Source organism: Equus caballus, chromosome 8 (genome assembly GCF_041296265.1).
Source record: "Equus caballus isolate H_3958 breed thoroughbred chromosome 8, TB-T2T, whole genome shotgun sequence".
NCBI classification, from domain to species: domain Eukaryota; kingdom Metazoa; phylum Chordata; class Mammalia; order Perissodactyla; family Equidae; genus Equus; species Equus caballus.
In genome coordinates this window covers 97406204-97420293 of record NC_091691.1, presented here as the reverse complement: position 1 = coordinate 97420293, position 14090 = coordinate 97406204, and the positions used below count along the sequence as shown (strand labels likewise).

Sequence of the window (14090 nt, the reverse complement as noted above, 5' to 3'; positions counted from 1 at the left end):
AATCGTCCCATTCACAGCAACATGGATGGACCTTGAGGGTGTTATGTTAAGCAAATTAAGCCTGAGAGAGAAAGACAAAGTCTGGATGAGTCCACTCATGTGGAAGATAAACACATGGACGAAGAGAACAGATTAAGGGTTACCAGGGGGAAAAGGGGGTAGGGAGTGGGCACAAAGGGTGAAGGGGTGCACCTATATGATGACTGACAAATAATAATCTGCAACTGTAATTTCACAATGTTGTAAACTATCATAACCTCAGTTTTTTGAAAAAAACTTTTTAAACTGTAGAAAGTTACACAAATTAAAAATGTATCACTGCTTCGAAAATGAGGAAATGTGAAATAGTTGCAGGATGACACACATGCACAAAGTATTTGTATCGGGAGGCTTTTAGCTGCAGATAATAGAAATACAACCACCATTGACTTAATCAATAAAAAGGTTTTTCGGCTCACAAAACGTGGAGTCCAGAGGTAGAGGAGGCTTCATTGATTGACTCAGTAGCCGAATCTCGGTACCAAGGACTTAGACTTTTTTCATCTCTCTGCTCTTTGATTCTAAATGTCAGATTCAACTTCAGGGTAAAGTGATTCCAGGCATCACACCTGGACAGAAAAAATGTCCCAAGAAGAAAAGAGAGCTTGTTTTCCTATGAGTTTTCTCTTCAGAGAGAAGAAAGTTTTCCCAAATGCCCCCAGCAGCAAACCGTTCTCAAACTCACAGCCAGCATTGGCTCCTGTGCCCATCCTAAGCTTTCAGACCTCTGGGGCCTACGTGGATCGTGGTAAGGTGTGAGCTTTCCCTGTAGCACTTGGCTGTGTGGGAAAGGGGTGGATACATGAACAAAATAAGAATTAGGAAGAAAGGGGAAAGTGGATGCTGGGTAGGAAGCCAATAGCTTAAGTAAGTTATTACAACAGAATATGATTGATTTCATCTTTATAAATTTGAGTACCTAATTTTAATACATTCAGTCGATGAGGTAGAAGGAAGTGCAGAGACAATGTGACATCCAGCTTTCTCCGTGGAGATTTAAGATGTACTAGTACTAACTGAGGATGCATAATGACCTCTGTTCTCACAGCCAGGAGGCCTCATCTTCCAGTAACTGGACATTTCCTAGCAACAGACCTCAGCTGCAGAGCAAGGAAGATCCCAATTTGGAATTGCATCATATGTACCCCAGCGGCACAAATAAGTTGATTCCTAATATTCCTCTTTAAGAAATGATGATTTGTAGAAGATTTCTCTCTCATTTATAAATGGAAGAAATGTTAGAATATTAAAATAACAAAAACAAATATAGCACGTGTTAAGCATCTGCTATGTGTCAGACACTATGCTAAGTGCTTTACACATATTGTCACTTTGCTGCCAACAACCCTGCAATAAACATGTTCTAATTTCATTACAGCTAAGGAAACTAGAGCTCAGAGAGATGACCTGTCTTGCCCAGAATTATTCAACTGGCAAAATCTGGAGTCTGGATTTGATCTGGAGCCCATTCAACATGCTTGCACCACTACACCAGTGGTTTCCAAGTTGCTGGACATTAGAATCACCTCAGGAATGTTGCAAAATCCCACTGCCAACATCACACCCCGTAGCAATTAAATTAGAAAGTTGGGGGCAGGAGAAGAGGAACCCAAGCATTAGTACTTCTTAAAGATCCCCAGGTGATTCGAATGTGCAGCAAAGGCTGGGAACCACTGCACTGTGTTATGTTGTTTCTTTAGACAGGAACTCAAACCAGAATCTTCTCTTCCAAGGCCAAGAGCAGTGAATAATATTGTCTAGTGTATACTCTCACTCCTCTGATGCCCTATCTCCGGAGTTCTGCCTTAGATTAACTACTGTTGAGTTTCGCTTTTGCTTCTCCCGCCCAGCCTGCACCAAACATCCGACAGATGCAAGAGCAGTTTTGACTTTGTGATGGAGAGTTTTCCCCAATTATAAAAAAAATGCAAGAATAATAGATTTAATTTTCTTCTTACAATCTAATCATTCACGCTAAACTAGAATTTAGAGAGCATTTAATTTCTGACATCTTTTTGCTTTATAATTTTTTATTTTGAAATAATTTCAGACTTAAAAAATGACAGAAAAGTGCAAAGAACTCCTGTGTCTTCTCCAGATGAGGATTCTGTAGCTGTCAACATTTTACCATATTTGCTTTATTGTTTACCGTGGCCCAGGTTCATTCCCTAGTTAGGGAAGTACGCCACCCACCTGTCAGTTGTCACACTGTGGCGGCTGCATGTTGCTGTCATGCTGAAAGCTATGCCATCAGTATTTCACATGCCAGCAGGGTCACCCATGATGGACAAAGGTTTCAGCGGAGCTTCCAGACTAAGACTAGGAAGAAGGATTTAGCTGGCCACTTCCAAGCAGTTGGTCATGAGAACCCTATGAATAGCAGTGGAGCGTTGTCTGATATAGCAGTAGACGGTGAGAGGATGGCACAAAAGGACCAGGCAGGTTTCCACTCTGCTGTACACAGGGTCGCTAGAAGTTGGAATTGATTCTATGGCACTAACAACAATTCCTATTTTTTCACTCACTTTTTATCTTGTTCTCCTTTATTTTCTTACATAATTTAAAGAATTTCCAAAAGGAGTTATAGGCGAAAGTTATCAATGAAGCATAGGAAACAAATAGTAAAGTGAAAAGACTTTAATCCAACTACATTAATAATTTCATTAAATATTAATGATTAAATACTCCATTTAATGTGAAGAGATTGCCAGAATGGATTAAAAAGAATATCTTAGCCCCATCTGCTGCCCACAAGAGGTGTTTGTTAAAGATGATATCTTTGCATGTTTTCTGGCCTCCATTTGTTTCTGATGAGCAGAGGTCATTCAGATCTTTCCTCCCTTTCCTGTTTCTCTATATGTAATTTGTCATTTTTCTCTGGCTACTTTCAAATTTTTCTCTTTATTTTAGGCTTTCATCAGTTTGATCGTGATATGCTTAAGCATGATTTTCCTCATATTTATCCTGCTTGGGGTTTTCTGAGCTTTTAACATCTGTTAATTTATGTATTTCACCAAGTTTGGAAAATTTGCGGCCATTATTTCTCCAAATATTTTTCTTCTCCATTTTCTCTCTTTTTCTCTTGAACTCCAATTAAATATATATTACAGCTCTTGATATTATACACAACTCACTGAGGCTCTGTCCTTTTCTGCTTTGCTTTCATTCTTCTTTTCTCTCAGACCTTCAGATTAGATAATTTCTATTCATCTATCTTCTCTGTTCCCTGATTCTTCTGTCGTCTCCATTTGTCTGTTAAAATCAGCTAGTGATTTTTTTCTTATTTCAGATATTGTATCTTTTAGTTCTAAAATTTCTATTTGATTCTGTCTTATAATTTCTATTTCTCTGATGAGATTTTCTATTTGTTCACTTATTAAAGGCATATTTTCCTTTATGTCTTTGAGCAAAGTTATAATAGCTGCTTTGACATTTTGTCTGCTAATTCCGGCATATGAATCATCTTAAGGTTAATCTTCATTCATTTCCTCTTTTCTCTTGATTATGAGTCATGTTTTCCTCTTTCTTAGATGTCTAGTAATTTTGAATTGTATCCTAGACATATGAGCAATATACTTCAGAGATTCCTCTGAAGAGGTTGTTTGTTGTTGTTATTGTTTTAACAGGCCATTATTTTGGCTCTGTTAATCCTCCGTCCTTTGTCTCTCTTGTCATGGTAGCAAGTGAAATCTCATTCACTTCCCTTGTCCTCAGTTGGGAGGCTTGACTCTGCCTCACACGTGCACAGTTCAGAGGTTATCCAGAGGTTTAGGCAGAGTATGCAGGACTGGGTCCTTCCCCTCTGTGACTTCATCTCCTTTGCAGCACCTCCCTCCCCTGACTTTGTGCTGATGTGGTAGACTTGAACTCTGCCTTCTGGTTCTTCCAGTGGGGTTTTAAATAAAGTCTCGATAGCCTCCTTTATTTGAGTATAATTATTTAAAATTTGAAAGGAAGCACTGGTCATTTTTGGTGACTAACCATTTTTGATGACTAATTTACTTGAACAGTGCCCTTTAAAGTTCTAATTTCCTTTAAGTTAACATTTTCTGCCATTACATTCATATGCCTACCTACAATAACAGTGAGAATATGCTATGAACACTTAACCACCCACACTAAAATTTTAAATCTAAGTTCTCTTGGAATGCTGTTTTGATGAATTTCAGTGTGGGAGGTGAGATGATTTAAAACTTCATACTTTCCATTATAGTCAGAGGCATAATTTCTCTGACATCTTTTTTCATTCTGAGTAAGAAATTACACTAGAATAATGTTTTTAAATAAAATTTTTCCATGTAATGATAGTTTTTTCTCTTCAATCTACCCAAACTAAAAAAGTTCAGAAGCATTTATTTACTTATCATGACTGCTAAGAAATTATAGTCATTACACCTACCATCCATTCTCTTCCACATTGTGCTGGGAAAAAAAATACATCACTTTGCTTCAGAAAATCCCCTGTGTTTCTGTCTCCGTACTTCATCAATTGATTGAGCCTTTGGATAGCTGAGCAAAGCATGAAATATACCAAACCTAGCCTCTGCCTCCCAGTGCTTGTTTCCTAAAGAGGAAAGTTCTTTTCAATATAGTGAAGAGGAAGATTACCTTTCTTACTTGCCAAGTGGGCTACAAACTAGAATGTAGATGTCACAGGGTTGGTCAGTAAAAGAACAGAAATAATGTGTGCAAGTGTGAGGCCCTGGTTTAAGTTGTACTGGTGGTTGTCACGAAAGACAGTGGTATAACAGATAGGTAACTCAACCATAGTAGAGCTAACTGTAGGTACATTATCACACGAACAAATGTTTTACTTCATCTTGTATAATCAAGACCTCAAATCATTATTTAATTCTTTAGCTATTACATGTTCAATTAATATTCAAACTTGAATTTAAAAATAACGTTAAAAATAATAGCTAGATAAATTGAATACATTTAAAACTAGATTTTTAAAATAGTATAGTATTTAAAGATCATTTGGCCCTATCATAAAATGGCGTTTGTTTGGGGACTTGTTTTTTAAGTGGTAGCAGCTGTCAGTAGAAGTGAGAAGCCGGATAGAATAGCATTGTCTTCTTCTTTCATAAGCTTCCTTCTTATTCCACTTCTCAGAAGTTTGTTGAGCACGTATTATGGGCCAGGCACTGTGCTTAGCACAGCCTCTCAGCTCAGCTGATCATCACTCTCCAGGAATGGCAGGTCAGTGTTACCCAACCTTGTGATTGCTCAAGAGAAATCCTTTGTGTGAAGTCTGCCGATTCTGAAATGCTGGCGTCCATCTCAGAAGTACTTAGGACATTGTGAAGGCTGCAGGAAACAGAGTGAAGGGAGCCCATGGGGCTCCTAGGCTGCCAGTTTGTGACTTCAGAATTTAGGCATGACCCCTGTGACGTCACAAGCGCTGCCTGGGAGGATCCCCAGGAGCTGTTATCAGTCAGTGGCACCTCAGCATGACTTGTTTTATGTGCTTTTTTCCCAGTACTAGCTGCTCTCAAGATGATTTCAACCAGGAATGATGTGAGGTGAAGAGCATATGGAAGTCCAGGCAGGAGACAGCAGGCTTGGCAGAGGACACCCCAAAAATGCAGCCGCAGAGTCAAAAGGAAGATTTTAGTAAGCAATATTGAGCACCTACTGTGTGCAATGGACTTCACGGGGCCCATGAAGTGCAGAGATTAGTTGGAAATGGAATCTGATGTTATGAAGCTGTAAGTCTACTAAGGTAGATGTACATAAATTTTGGGAATGCGTGGCATCCTGTAGACGGACCAACAAGTCTTGAGGTTTCCATTAGTTTATCATATAAATGTTCCCTGAAAACCTACAACATGCCTGGAACGTTGGCAGCAGCACAATAAACAAAACAGACACAGTCTCTGCACTCAGGGATTTACAGTCTAGAAGGGGAGCTGGTAGTTTCTTAAAATATGTTCTTAAACGCTACAGTGGAACTATGGAGATTGTGATGGTGAATAGGGACACCTAACTCGCTCAGGAGGAATCAGAAAAGTCTTTCCTGAAAAAGTGCAACTAAGCTGAGATCTGAAGAATAACGTGGAGTCTGGCGTTGTGGGGGGACTAGCTTGACCAAGAGGACAGGTAGTGTTCCAGGGCTGGGGAGGGAATCAGAGAAGGCTCTGGTGCAGGTGAGATCTCAGTTCATTTGAGAAACCAGAAGGCTTAGAAGGATGGGATTGTTGGGACATATGTAGTGAGGTTAGAGGAGTAAGCAGAGAACCGAGTGGGCCAGACTCGTAGATCCTATTGCGATGTTGGGCTTCATGCTAAGACCCTATGGCCGCTGTAGGATTTTAAGCAGGAGAAAAGGGACGTGCAGTCTGCAATGTGACACATACATTGGAGAGGGCTGCCATGAAAGCAAAGAGATTAGGTAGGGGCTTTCGCAATAACTCAGCAAAAGTTATAGAGGATATGGCTTACAGGCTATGGGAGGTGATGGTGAAAATGGAAGAAGTGGTGGCTTTTGAGAAATGGAGTAACTGGTTTTGATATCGAATTGAATTTGAAAGAGAGGGAAGTGTCAAAGAAGATTCAGGATTACAGTGGCCCACTTACCAAGGCAAGGAATACCAGGGTGAAACAGATTCGAGACGATGTATGAAAGTTTCCATTTTGGACGAGTCGAGTTTCAGATATTAAATATGCAGGAGGATCAAGGTCCAGTTCTCAGAAGAGGGGACTGGGCTGGGCTGGGCTGGTGTCTGGCTAACACAGAGGCTGAGGGAGGGATGCACTGGAATGAACATGTGGAGCGAGAAGAAGCCCAGACCAGGTTCTCTGTGTGTCTGTGGCCCACTGCCCTCCTCCAGCTGCAAGTGCAGAGAATGTGTGTCACCACAGGGCTCTTGCACTGTCTAGCACACACTCACACAAGGTTTATTTTTATGAATACAACATAAAACCAAGAACATTCCTGGTCCTCATTATCTTCCATAAGAGCATCTACCAAATCTAATTGACAGTCCAAACCTGGACAGTCCCAAACCTGACATGTTGCCCTCCTTCAATACGATGACGTCCCCTCCTGATCATGTCACTATATACTCCCAATAAGTATACTGGGTGGTCATCTTTATCCATGTGCATATGCTTCTTTGATAAAATTTTTTAAAGCAAATACTTAAATGTCTCTATCCCCAACCTCTTTGTCTTCTTATTACTGGTTAATTGGTCTTCTGGCTAATAACTGGGAAGATTTCTGTCGTCCCTCTGAATGTAATCTATATGGAAAATACTTCCTATCTGGCTGCCAAACCACAGCAAGACCCAGGTAGCCACATGGCTTGGGTTTGGGTAGAAAATGGGGACCCATCAATGAGAGCTGGGGAGACCCATCATGACCTGGGGAGGCAGAAAACCACGGCTCTGGACTCAGGCATCCCAGGGTTGGAATCTCCTAGATTCAATGACCTCATTCGTCCTCCTCCCCTCCTCACCTCGTGGCAGCTGAATAATTAATCGAGACATTGCAGGTCTCAGAGATTCAGCAGGAATGAAGATCAGCAAATACATCTTATTATTTAGTGACTTGGTAAAACTGATGTTCCATTGCTCAGAAATGGTTATATTTTACAACCAACTTTTGTTAATTGACTACTATGAATACCCTTTTTAAAATACAAATTGGCGTCATAAACCTCCTGCACAGTTAGTCCTTGGGAACTCTGCCAAATACATCAGGTAGGTCCACGGAATCTGAAAACCTCACAAGATTCAACCAAATCTGGTGAGCATGGACTGTGCTTAAATAGTAAAGAGTACCAAACACCTGCGAATATTTAACCAAGAGGACTTGATGCTGTCCAGCACCAGAGAAGAAGTGGCTCCTTATGGATGCCTCAGCGAGGCTGATGCCACAGGTGGGTCCCATTTCTGTGACAAGAGGCAGGGTAAGCTGGCCCCATGATCCAGCCATTTTAGACGTGATGCAGCAAGCTTTAAAACTGACATTTCAAGAACCCACAAAGAGATGGAATATGTTGCACTTTGTTTTTATTTGGAATCATAAGAGAAACATTTTTAATAAACCCTTAAATTCTTCTCCATTAATGCTATTTAAATAGTGAATTCATAAAGATTGAAGTGATTTGTTTACTTATACTTAGCTGTAGAAAAATTACATGCTTTTGGTTATTTGTTTACACCATCAAATCCAATCGAGCCAAACAAGATGGTCGACTAAAATGACTGATGAATGCAACCTGAGCTGATGGCTTTAAATTTGGGATGTGTTACTGATGTCAGGGTTGATCAGTTCTCTGTCTAAAATTGATGCTATTTAAAGCTCTGAACAATTTAGATGTAGTCACTGAGTAAAATTCCAACGGGGTGAGAGAAATTCCATCAGGACTGATTCTACTGTGGTGAATTTACATGTGCGCAGGTGTCGGAGGGAGAGTGGCCTCTACCGATGGGGTAGTGAGACAGAACAGGATGCAGGAGGGGCAGTGGGCTGGCACCACTCACAGCAAAGGTAAAGAGGCTTAGAATAAATCTATACTCATCTTCTCACAAGGAATCCCAAATGGCATAAGAATGTGAATATTGGTCATTTCTGTTTCAAAACTTTTCAAGAAAGGAAAAAGTGAAGGGGAGGCAAGAAGTTAATATGTATCACGCTTCAATAACTCATCTGAAAATGAACCCACAGGGAAATCATGGTAGTCGGTGGGGTAGACCAATGTTTTATTAACAGTATAAAAGTAATGTGTGGTGAAAGCAACAGTGACATAAGTACTGACAGTCAGTGGATGAATGATTATGTGTCATGAGCACCTCAGGACACAGCAAACTAGAGCAATTCCACCAATCAAATGGCAAGAGAAGTCTAACCAAAGAACCATCCTTGTGCTGGAAGGGCAGAATGAGTCCAGTCCAGGGACTACTGCGGCCAGACTTGGGGAAATCAAGTTGTTGAAGGTAGCTGTGACTTTAGAGAGGTGTGCAACAGAGACATTAAACCATTTCCAGTGTCTGTACCTTTAAAATATTTTATTACTGGTCCAAATGTCCAAACACATATTAAAGAGGGAAAATATTATTTACTGGACTGAAATTCTCTGGATATTTAGATTCTATTCCTGTCCAGGGGTGTAAGAGAGGGGATCTGTCAGCAGCTCAGATGTAAGCTGGAAGGTTCCCGTCATTGTTAATGCAGCTTAGCCATCTCTAGGAAAAAGGCAGCAAATAATTTGGATCCCTCTATGTAGTTCCACCTAACAAAAGAAGAAATAAAGAGAAACTGTTATTTCCATTCAAATAATGGAGGAAAAATAGTCTACAATTTAAACAGGAAGATTTGATGACATAAATTCAATCTAAAATATGCAGCATGTTGGAAGGTTACTGATGGGGACACCCTGTGGTTTGCACACTGAGAGATCAGCCCCCTCAGGAACCCGCTAACCTGTTGATTTTCTCATTCTGCGCGTGCTCTCCATCGTCCACAGCGCCCAGCGGGAGCATCATCACACTCTTTTGGATAACATCCTGGAATATATTGGCAATTGGTATGGTTGATCCATCCCGGATCATATCTGGCTCTGTTCCAAACACTGAAACACAAGAAAAGAAGGCATTGAATAAATTAATGAGAAGACTACCCCCAGTGATCTCCGCAAATGTCATGTTTACTTTATCTTTCTTTCTTTTTTTTTTTTTCACCATTAAATTTGGTGCCTGGGATAAGTAAGCGTCTTGATATCATGCAATTTATATTCTAAAATAGTCAATACAGCCAAGAAGAAAACTGTGGTTGCCTTATTTACTATTATTTACTTTTAAGAAATATTTTTAAATAATATTTTTAACTAATTTTAAACTTACAGAAAAGTTGCAAAAGTAGTATAGAGTTCTCAAGTATTCCTTACTCTGCTTTCCCTAATGTTAACATCTTATATAACTATTGTACAGTTATCAAGAATAGGAGATTAACATTGGATAATATTATTAGCTAGACTCAGACTTTATTTGAATTTCACTCTTTCCCTGCTGCTGTACCAGGATCCAATGCAGAATCCCACACTGCATTTTGTCGTTGCTCCTTAGTCTCTTGTCTGTGACTGTTTCTCAGTCTTCCCTTGTCTTTCCTGAACTTGACCCTGCTGAAGTGTACTGATCAGTTGTTTTGTAAAATGTCCCTCAATTTGGGTTTGTCTGACGTTTTTTCACGATTGGAAGAGGTCATGTGTTTTTGGCCAGAGTACCACAAGAAGATGTACCTACCTACTTTTATGGTTGCTTCATGAATTAAATGTTAGAAACACTAATATTAAATATTAGGAACACATTTCTTTGGTGTTTTGTGTTTCTTTTGTAACCAATATATGAATAAATCGCTGTACTCAACTATTACCTGAATGTTGCAGTGTTTGTACTCAACTTTCAAGGTATCCCATGAAACAGTTTTAATGGGTATCCTAGGGTCTAGAAAGAGAGGAGTTGAAACCTAGGCTATAGGTAAAGGTGTCAGAGATGGAGTGGGATGAAAAATAAAATGAAGACACAAAAGAGAACATGCCATGTCTTCTGTATCCACAGAGCAAGGTGTGAATGTGAATAAAGATATTGTCCACTCGTGCATTGCTTAACGACAGGATACATTCTGAGAAATGCATCATTAGGTGATTTAATTGTTAGGTGGTTTAATTGTTGTGTACTCACACCAACCTAGGTGGTATGGCCTACCACACGCCTAGGTTATATGGTACTAATCTTATGGGACCGCTGTCGTACATGCAGTCCATTGTTGACAAAAAACTCGTTATGTGGCACATGACTGCTTTGTTAGCAGAACTGGTTTAGCACACAAATAGACAAAAAGGTGCCTTATGCATTCCTGCATTTTCCTGTATTTCATGTCTTTACCGTTGAACTTGACATTTCAATCACACATCTCTCTTCAGCTGGCATTCCATTTAACTTCCTAACTCTTCTTCCTCTTTTCTTCACCCCCAAATTTTACCGGTAAAATACTGCTACAATTGGGGGCAGGGGGGATGATTGTGTAAAGTACGGCTCTCAGTGTTGGACTTGTCCTCTAATTTTTGATGTTCGTGTCCCTTGTGCTCATAGACACAGAGAGTTAGTGCTGCAAGGAGGTCTGGAGGCCATTAAACCCAGACCTCTGTGACCGGGAAGAGCAAGTCCCGCAGGGCAGCCGAGTGCCAGCTTGCTCGCTCCACTAAAGCTTAGCTTCTTCATTTTTAACCCCAGAGGACTTCCTTTACTTTCGTGCAAGTTCAGCTGTGCTTTTAAAAGTTTTTGTGTATCGGCCAATATTTCCATGAGTTTTGCAGAAGGAGGGTTGGGAGGTTTCCAAGTCCATCATTTTTCCCCAAATTCAGGTCTCCAGAATGTGAATTTGAACCTGGCTTTGCTACTTCTAGCTGAGTGCCCTCCAGCAAATTATTTAATCTCTTCACACCTTAATCTGCACCCTGGGGAAGGCTGTTGGGAGGATTCATGAGACAGTGTGTATAAAGAGCCCTGAACCACACCGTTTACCATCAGTAATGCAGCCCATATAAAAGGAGAGTCCACATTGAAGTTTTAAAAGTGTCTGCTTTATCTACAGCCCCACCGGGTACCACCCCTTGTTCCCAGTGTAAACCAGCAATCAAAATAGCATCAGTCTAACCTGTTTTGATGGCTCTTTTTGCTGCAAGATACTGATTATCTTTAATATTTGCGATCCATGGGTGTAGTCCTAGTGCCATAGAAACAACCATCTGGTTGGAACTATTTCTTTTGGAAAATATATATTCAAGATGCTGCTTTACCTAAAAGGTAACATTTTCAGTTGTAAGAGAAAATTTTGAGTTACTCTCATAGCCTTGTATCAAGAAACTGATTGGAATCCCAAGCTGACGCATTCAAGTGTTCTGATTTTCCCTTAGCTCTTCCAGAGGGAGGACGCTGAGTGAGCAGGGTCTCCAGGACTGAGAGCTTCACCCAGTGTGAGAAACACTTGCTCTCACTCCCACCCCTCCCAAGAACCTCCAATCCCAGTCCTGTCCCCCACCCCTCCCCGACCACAGTGTCTCACTGTTAATGTTGGGTTATTATGAATTTGGGTAATTATGAAACCTTGAATGATATTATGGGTAATACGAATATGATGAATGTTTGAGGTAATTATGAAACACCATACAAGTAGAACTTCTCAATTTGAATATCCCTCTTTTTGGACTTAGTATCTTAATGAATATTTTGGGAACATTACACACTTGGAAATTTCCAAAAAGTGGGAGCAATTGCACGCTAAGCTGTGAAGGAGGCTCATTGACAGCATCTTTCTCTCTCCCCTGGGCTCCATTCTCATTGCCACTATGGAAATCCACCCGAGAAAAACTCATACTCTGAAATATTCATCCCTTCAACAAACATTTAAGGCACACCTGTTACGTGGCAGGAACTGTTTTAGGTGCTGGGACATAGCTGTGAGCAAGACGAAGACCGTCCTGCGCTCATGTAAAGTGTGTGCTGTGAGGAGGAGCAACAGTCCATCCAGAAAGGGAAGGAGGGAGGAAAGATGGAAAGAAAAAAACGGAGGGACGCAGAGGGGAAGGAGGATCTTTGAGAATGTAATTAGCGCTAAGACAACGATAAAAGTGGACAGTGGATGGAGAGAGGCCGCCGAGGTATTCCTTGAGCTCCCTTCTTCGGAGTCTACCTTCTGTTCAACTTGAGGTACACTGATGATAGGTCGATACTTTAGACATGCACCTCCTTCCAGACACAAACATTTTCATTAAGGTGGCTGCTTTCAGGGGGTTGATTTCAGACATCATGGACAAACTAATGCTGGGGGTAAAGATTTTCTGGCTCACTCCAGCCATAGACAAGTAGCTTCTACGCCTGTGTGTAAAACCAATCTTGCCTTTTTATCCACCATTTAATTTTTAAAAATTTCCCATCACTCCAACTCCAAATGGTTATTGGTCTGATGACTGTAATTGCATATAATTGAGAAAAGAGATTTTTACTCAACAAAAATCCTATTGGTTTCTTGACATTTGTTCCAGTCCCTTCTGTATTGGAAAAAAATGATACTTCAACGCTAACAACTGAGCTGCTCACTACTGTGTGGCATCCGGCTCTCAGGAATGGCGCTGCTGGACAGAAGAACAATGCACGTTTGTTACCTGTGTTTCCACCACGGACATATTCATGTGAGGGACTAGACGGATTGAAAATTTTCCTATAACTCGGCCAGGTATGACTGTTTTAGCTCCAGGCTCCTCAAAGGCGCCCTCAATCCCGTGAATAGAAAGAGATGGGTACCTCCATAGGTGCATTAGAATTTCCTCCTAAATTGAAATAAAAGTATTTTATTATATGAAAGAATGTTTAATTAAAACTCATTTGAATTGTATTGCTTGCATCACCAATTTCTGTACATCTGTGACACAGTTAATGGCAAGTTAATTATCACCTCACTTAGATATGTCTGGACAAACAGTACAAGCGGACTTTCCCCTCAGGACACTAGATCTCTGCTGCCTTCGCCTGCCCAAGCCACTCCCATTGGCGAGGGCCCCTCGTCGCTGAAGTTTGCAGTTAATAGATGGCAAAGGGGCCCTTTCAGAAACTTGGGTTCAGTTATAAATTTCTATCCCAGTCATTGCAATGATAATTTGTGTGCTAAATGCATTTTATTTTTCAGAAGGCTTCAAAGAACTCCGCAGATGTTTGAGCCAGTTTTCAATCTTGCTATGGCCACTGTAGAGCTAGTCTGAGGAAGAGCTACACTTCATGATAATAAACTCTATCACTCTCTTCTGCATGCTTCTCCCTCTCTTGGCTGTTCCCCCAGGAACCAGCCATAGCTAGCAAACACCCTAGCAGGCAAGCGTTTTAAAAAGGAGGAGGAGGAGGAGGAGAAGGGAAAAGGAAAAAATCTAAATTTGCCAGTAACGCTTTCGGCTTTGGGTCTACTTATTATACCAAGGCAGCAGTGACGTAGCAGTCTACAGATTAGCCCCTAAGTCTCTTGGTTTTGCCTATAAAAATGAACAATTAGGGTC

The 14090-nt window shown here is 40.7% G+C and overlaps 1 protein-coding gene across 2 annotated transcripts in view; it reads right to left on the bottom strand.

Annotated features, from left to right (window-relative positions):
- Nucleotides 1–9039: 9039 nt before the first annotated feature.
- The window catches only part of CNDP1 (carnosine dipeptidase 1), a 28842-nt gene continuing 23791 nt past the window's right edge, over nucleotides 9040–14090 (bottom strand). For both annotated transcript variants that reach the window (XM_014727869.3, XM_023647990.2), the window contains exons 9-12: nucleotides 13209–13373; nucleotides 11702–11843; nucleotides 9470–9617; nucleotides 9040–9278 (exon numbers count right to left, since the gene is read on the bottom strand). In XM_014727869.3, coding sequence (XP_014583355.2) covers nucleotides 9212–9278; nucleotides 9470–9617; nucleotides 11702–11843; nucleotides 13209–13373 — 522 coding nt within the window. In that variant the 3' untranslated portion in view covers nucleotides 9040–9211. The remainder of the gene's footprint in view (nucleotides 9279–9469; nucleotides 9618–11701; nucleotides 11844–13208; nucleotides 13374–14090) is intronic.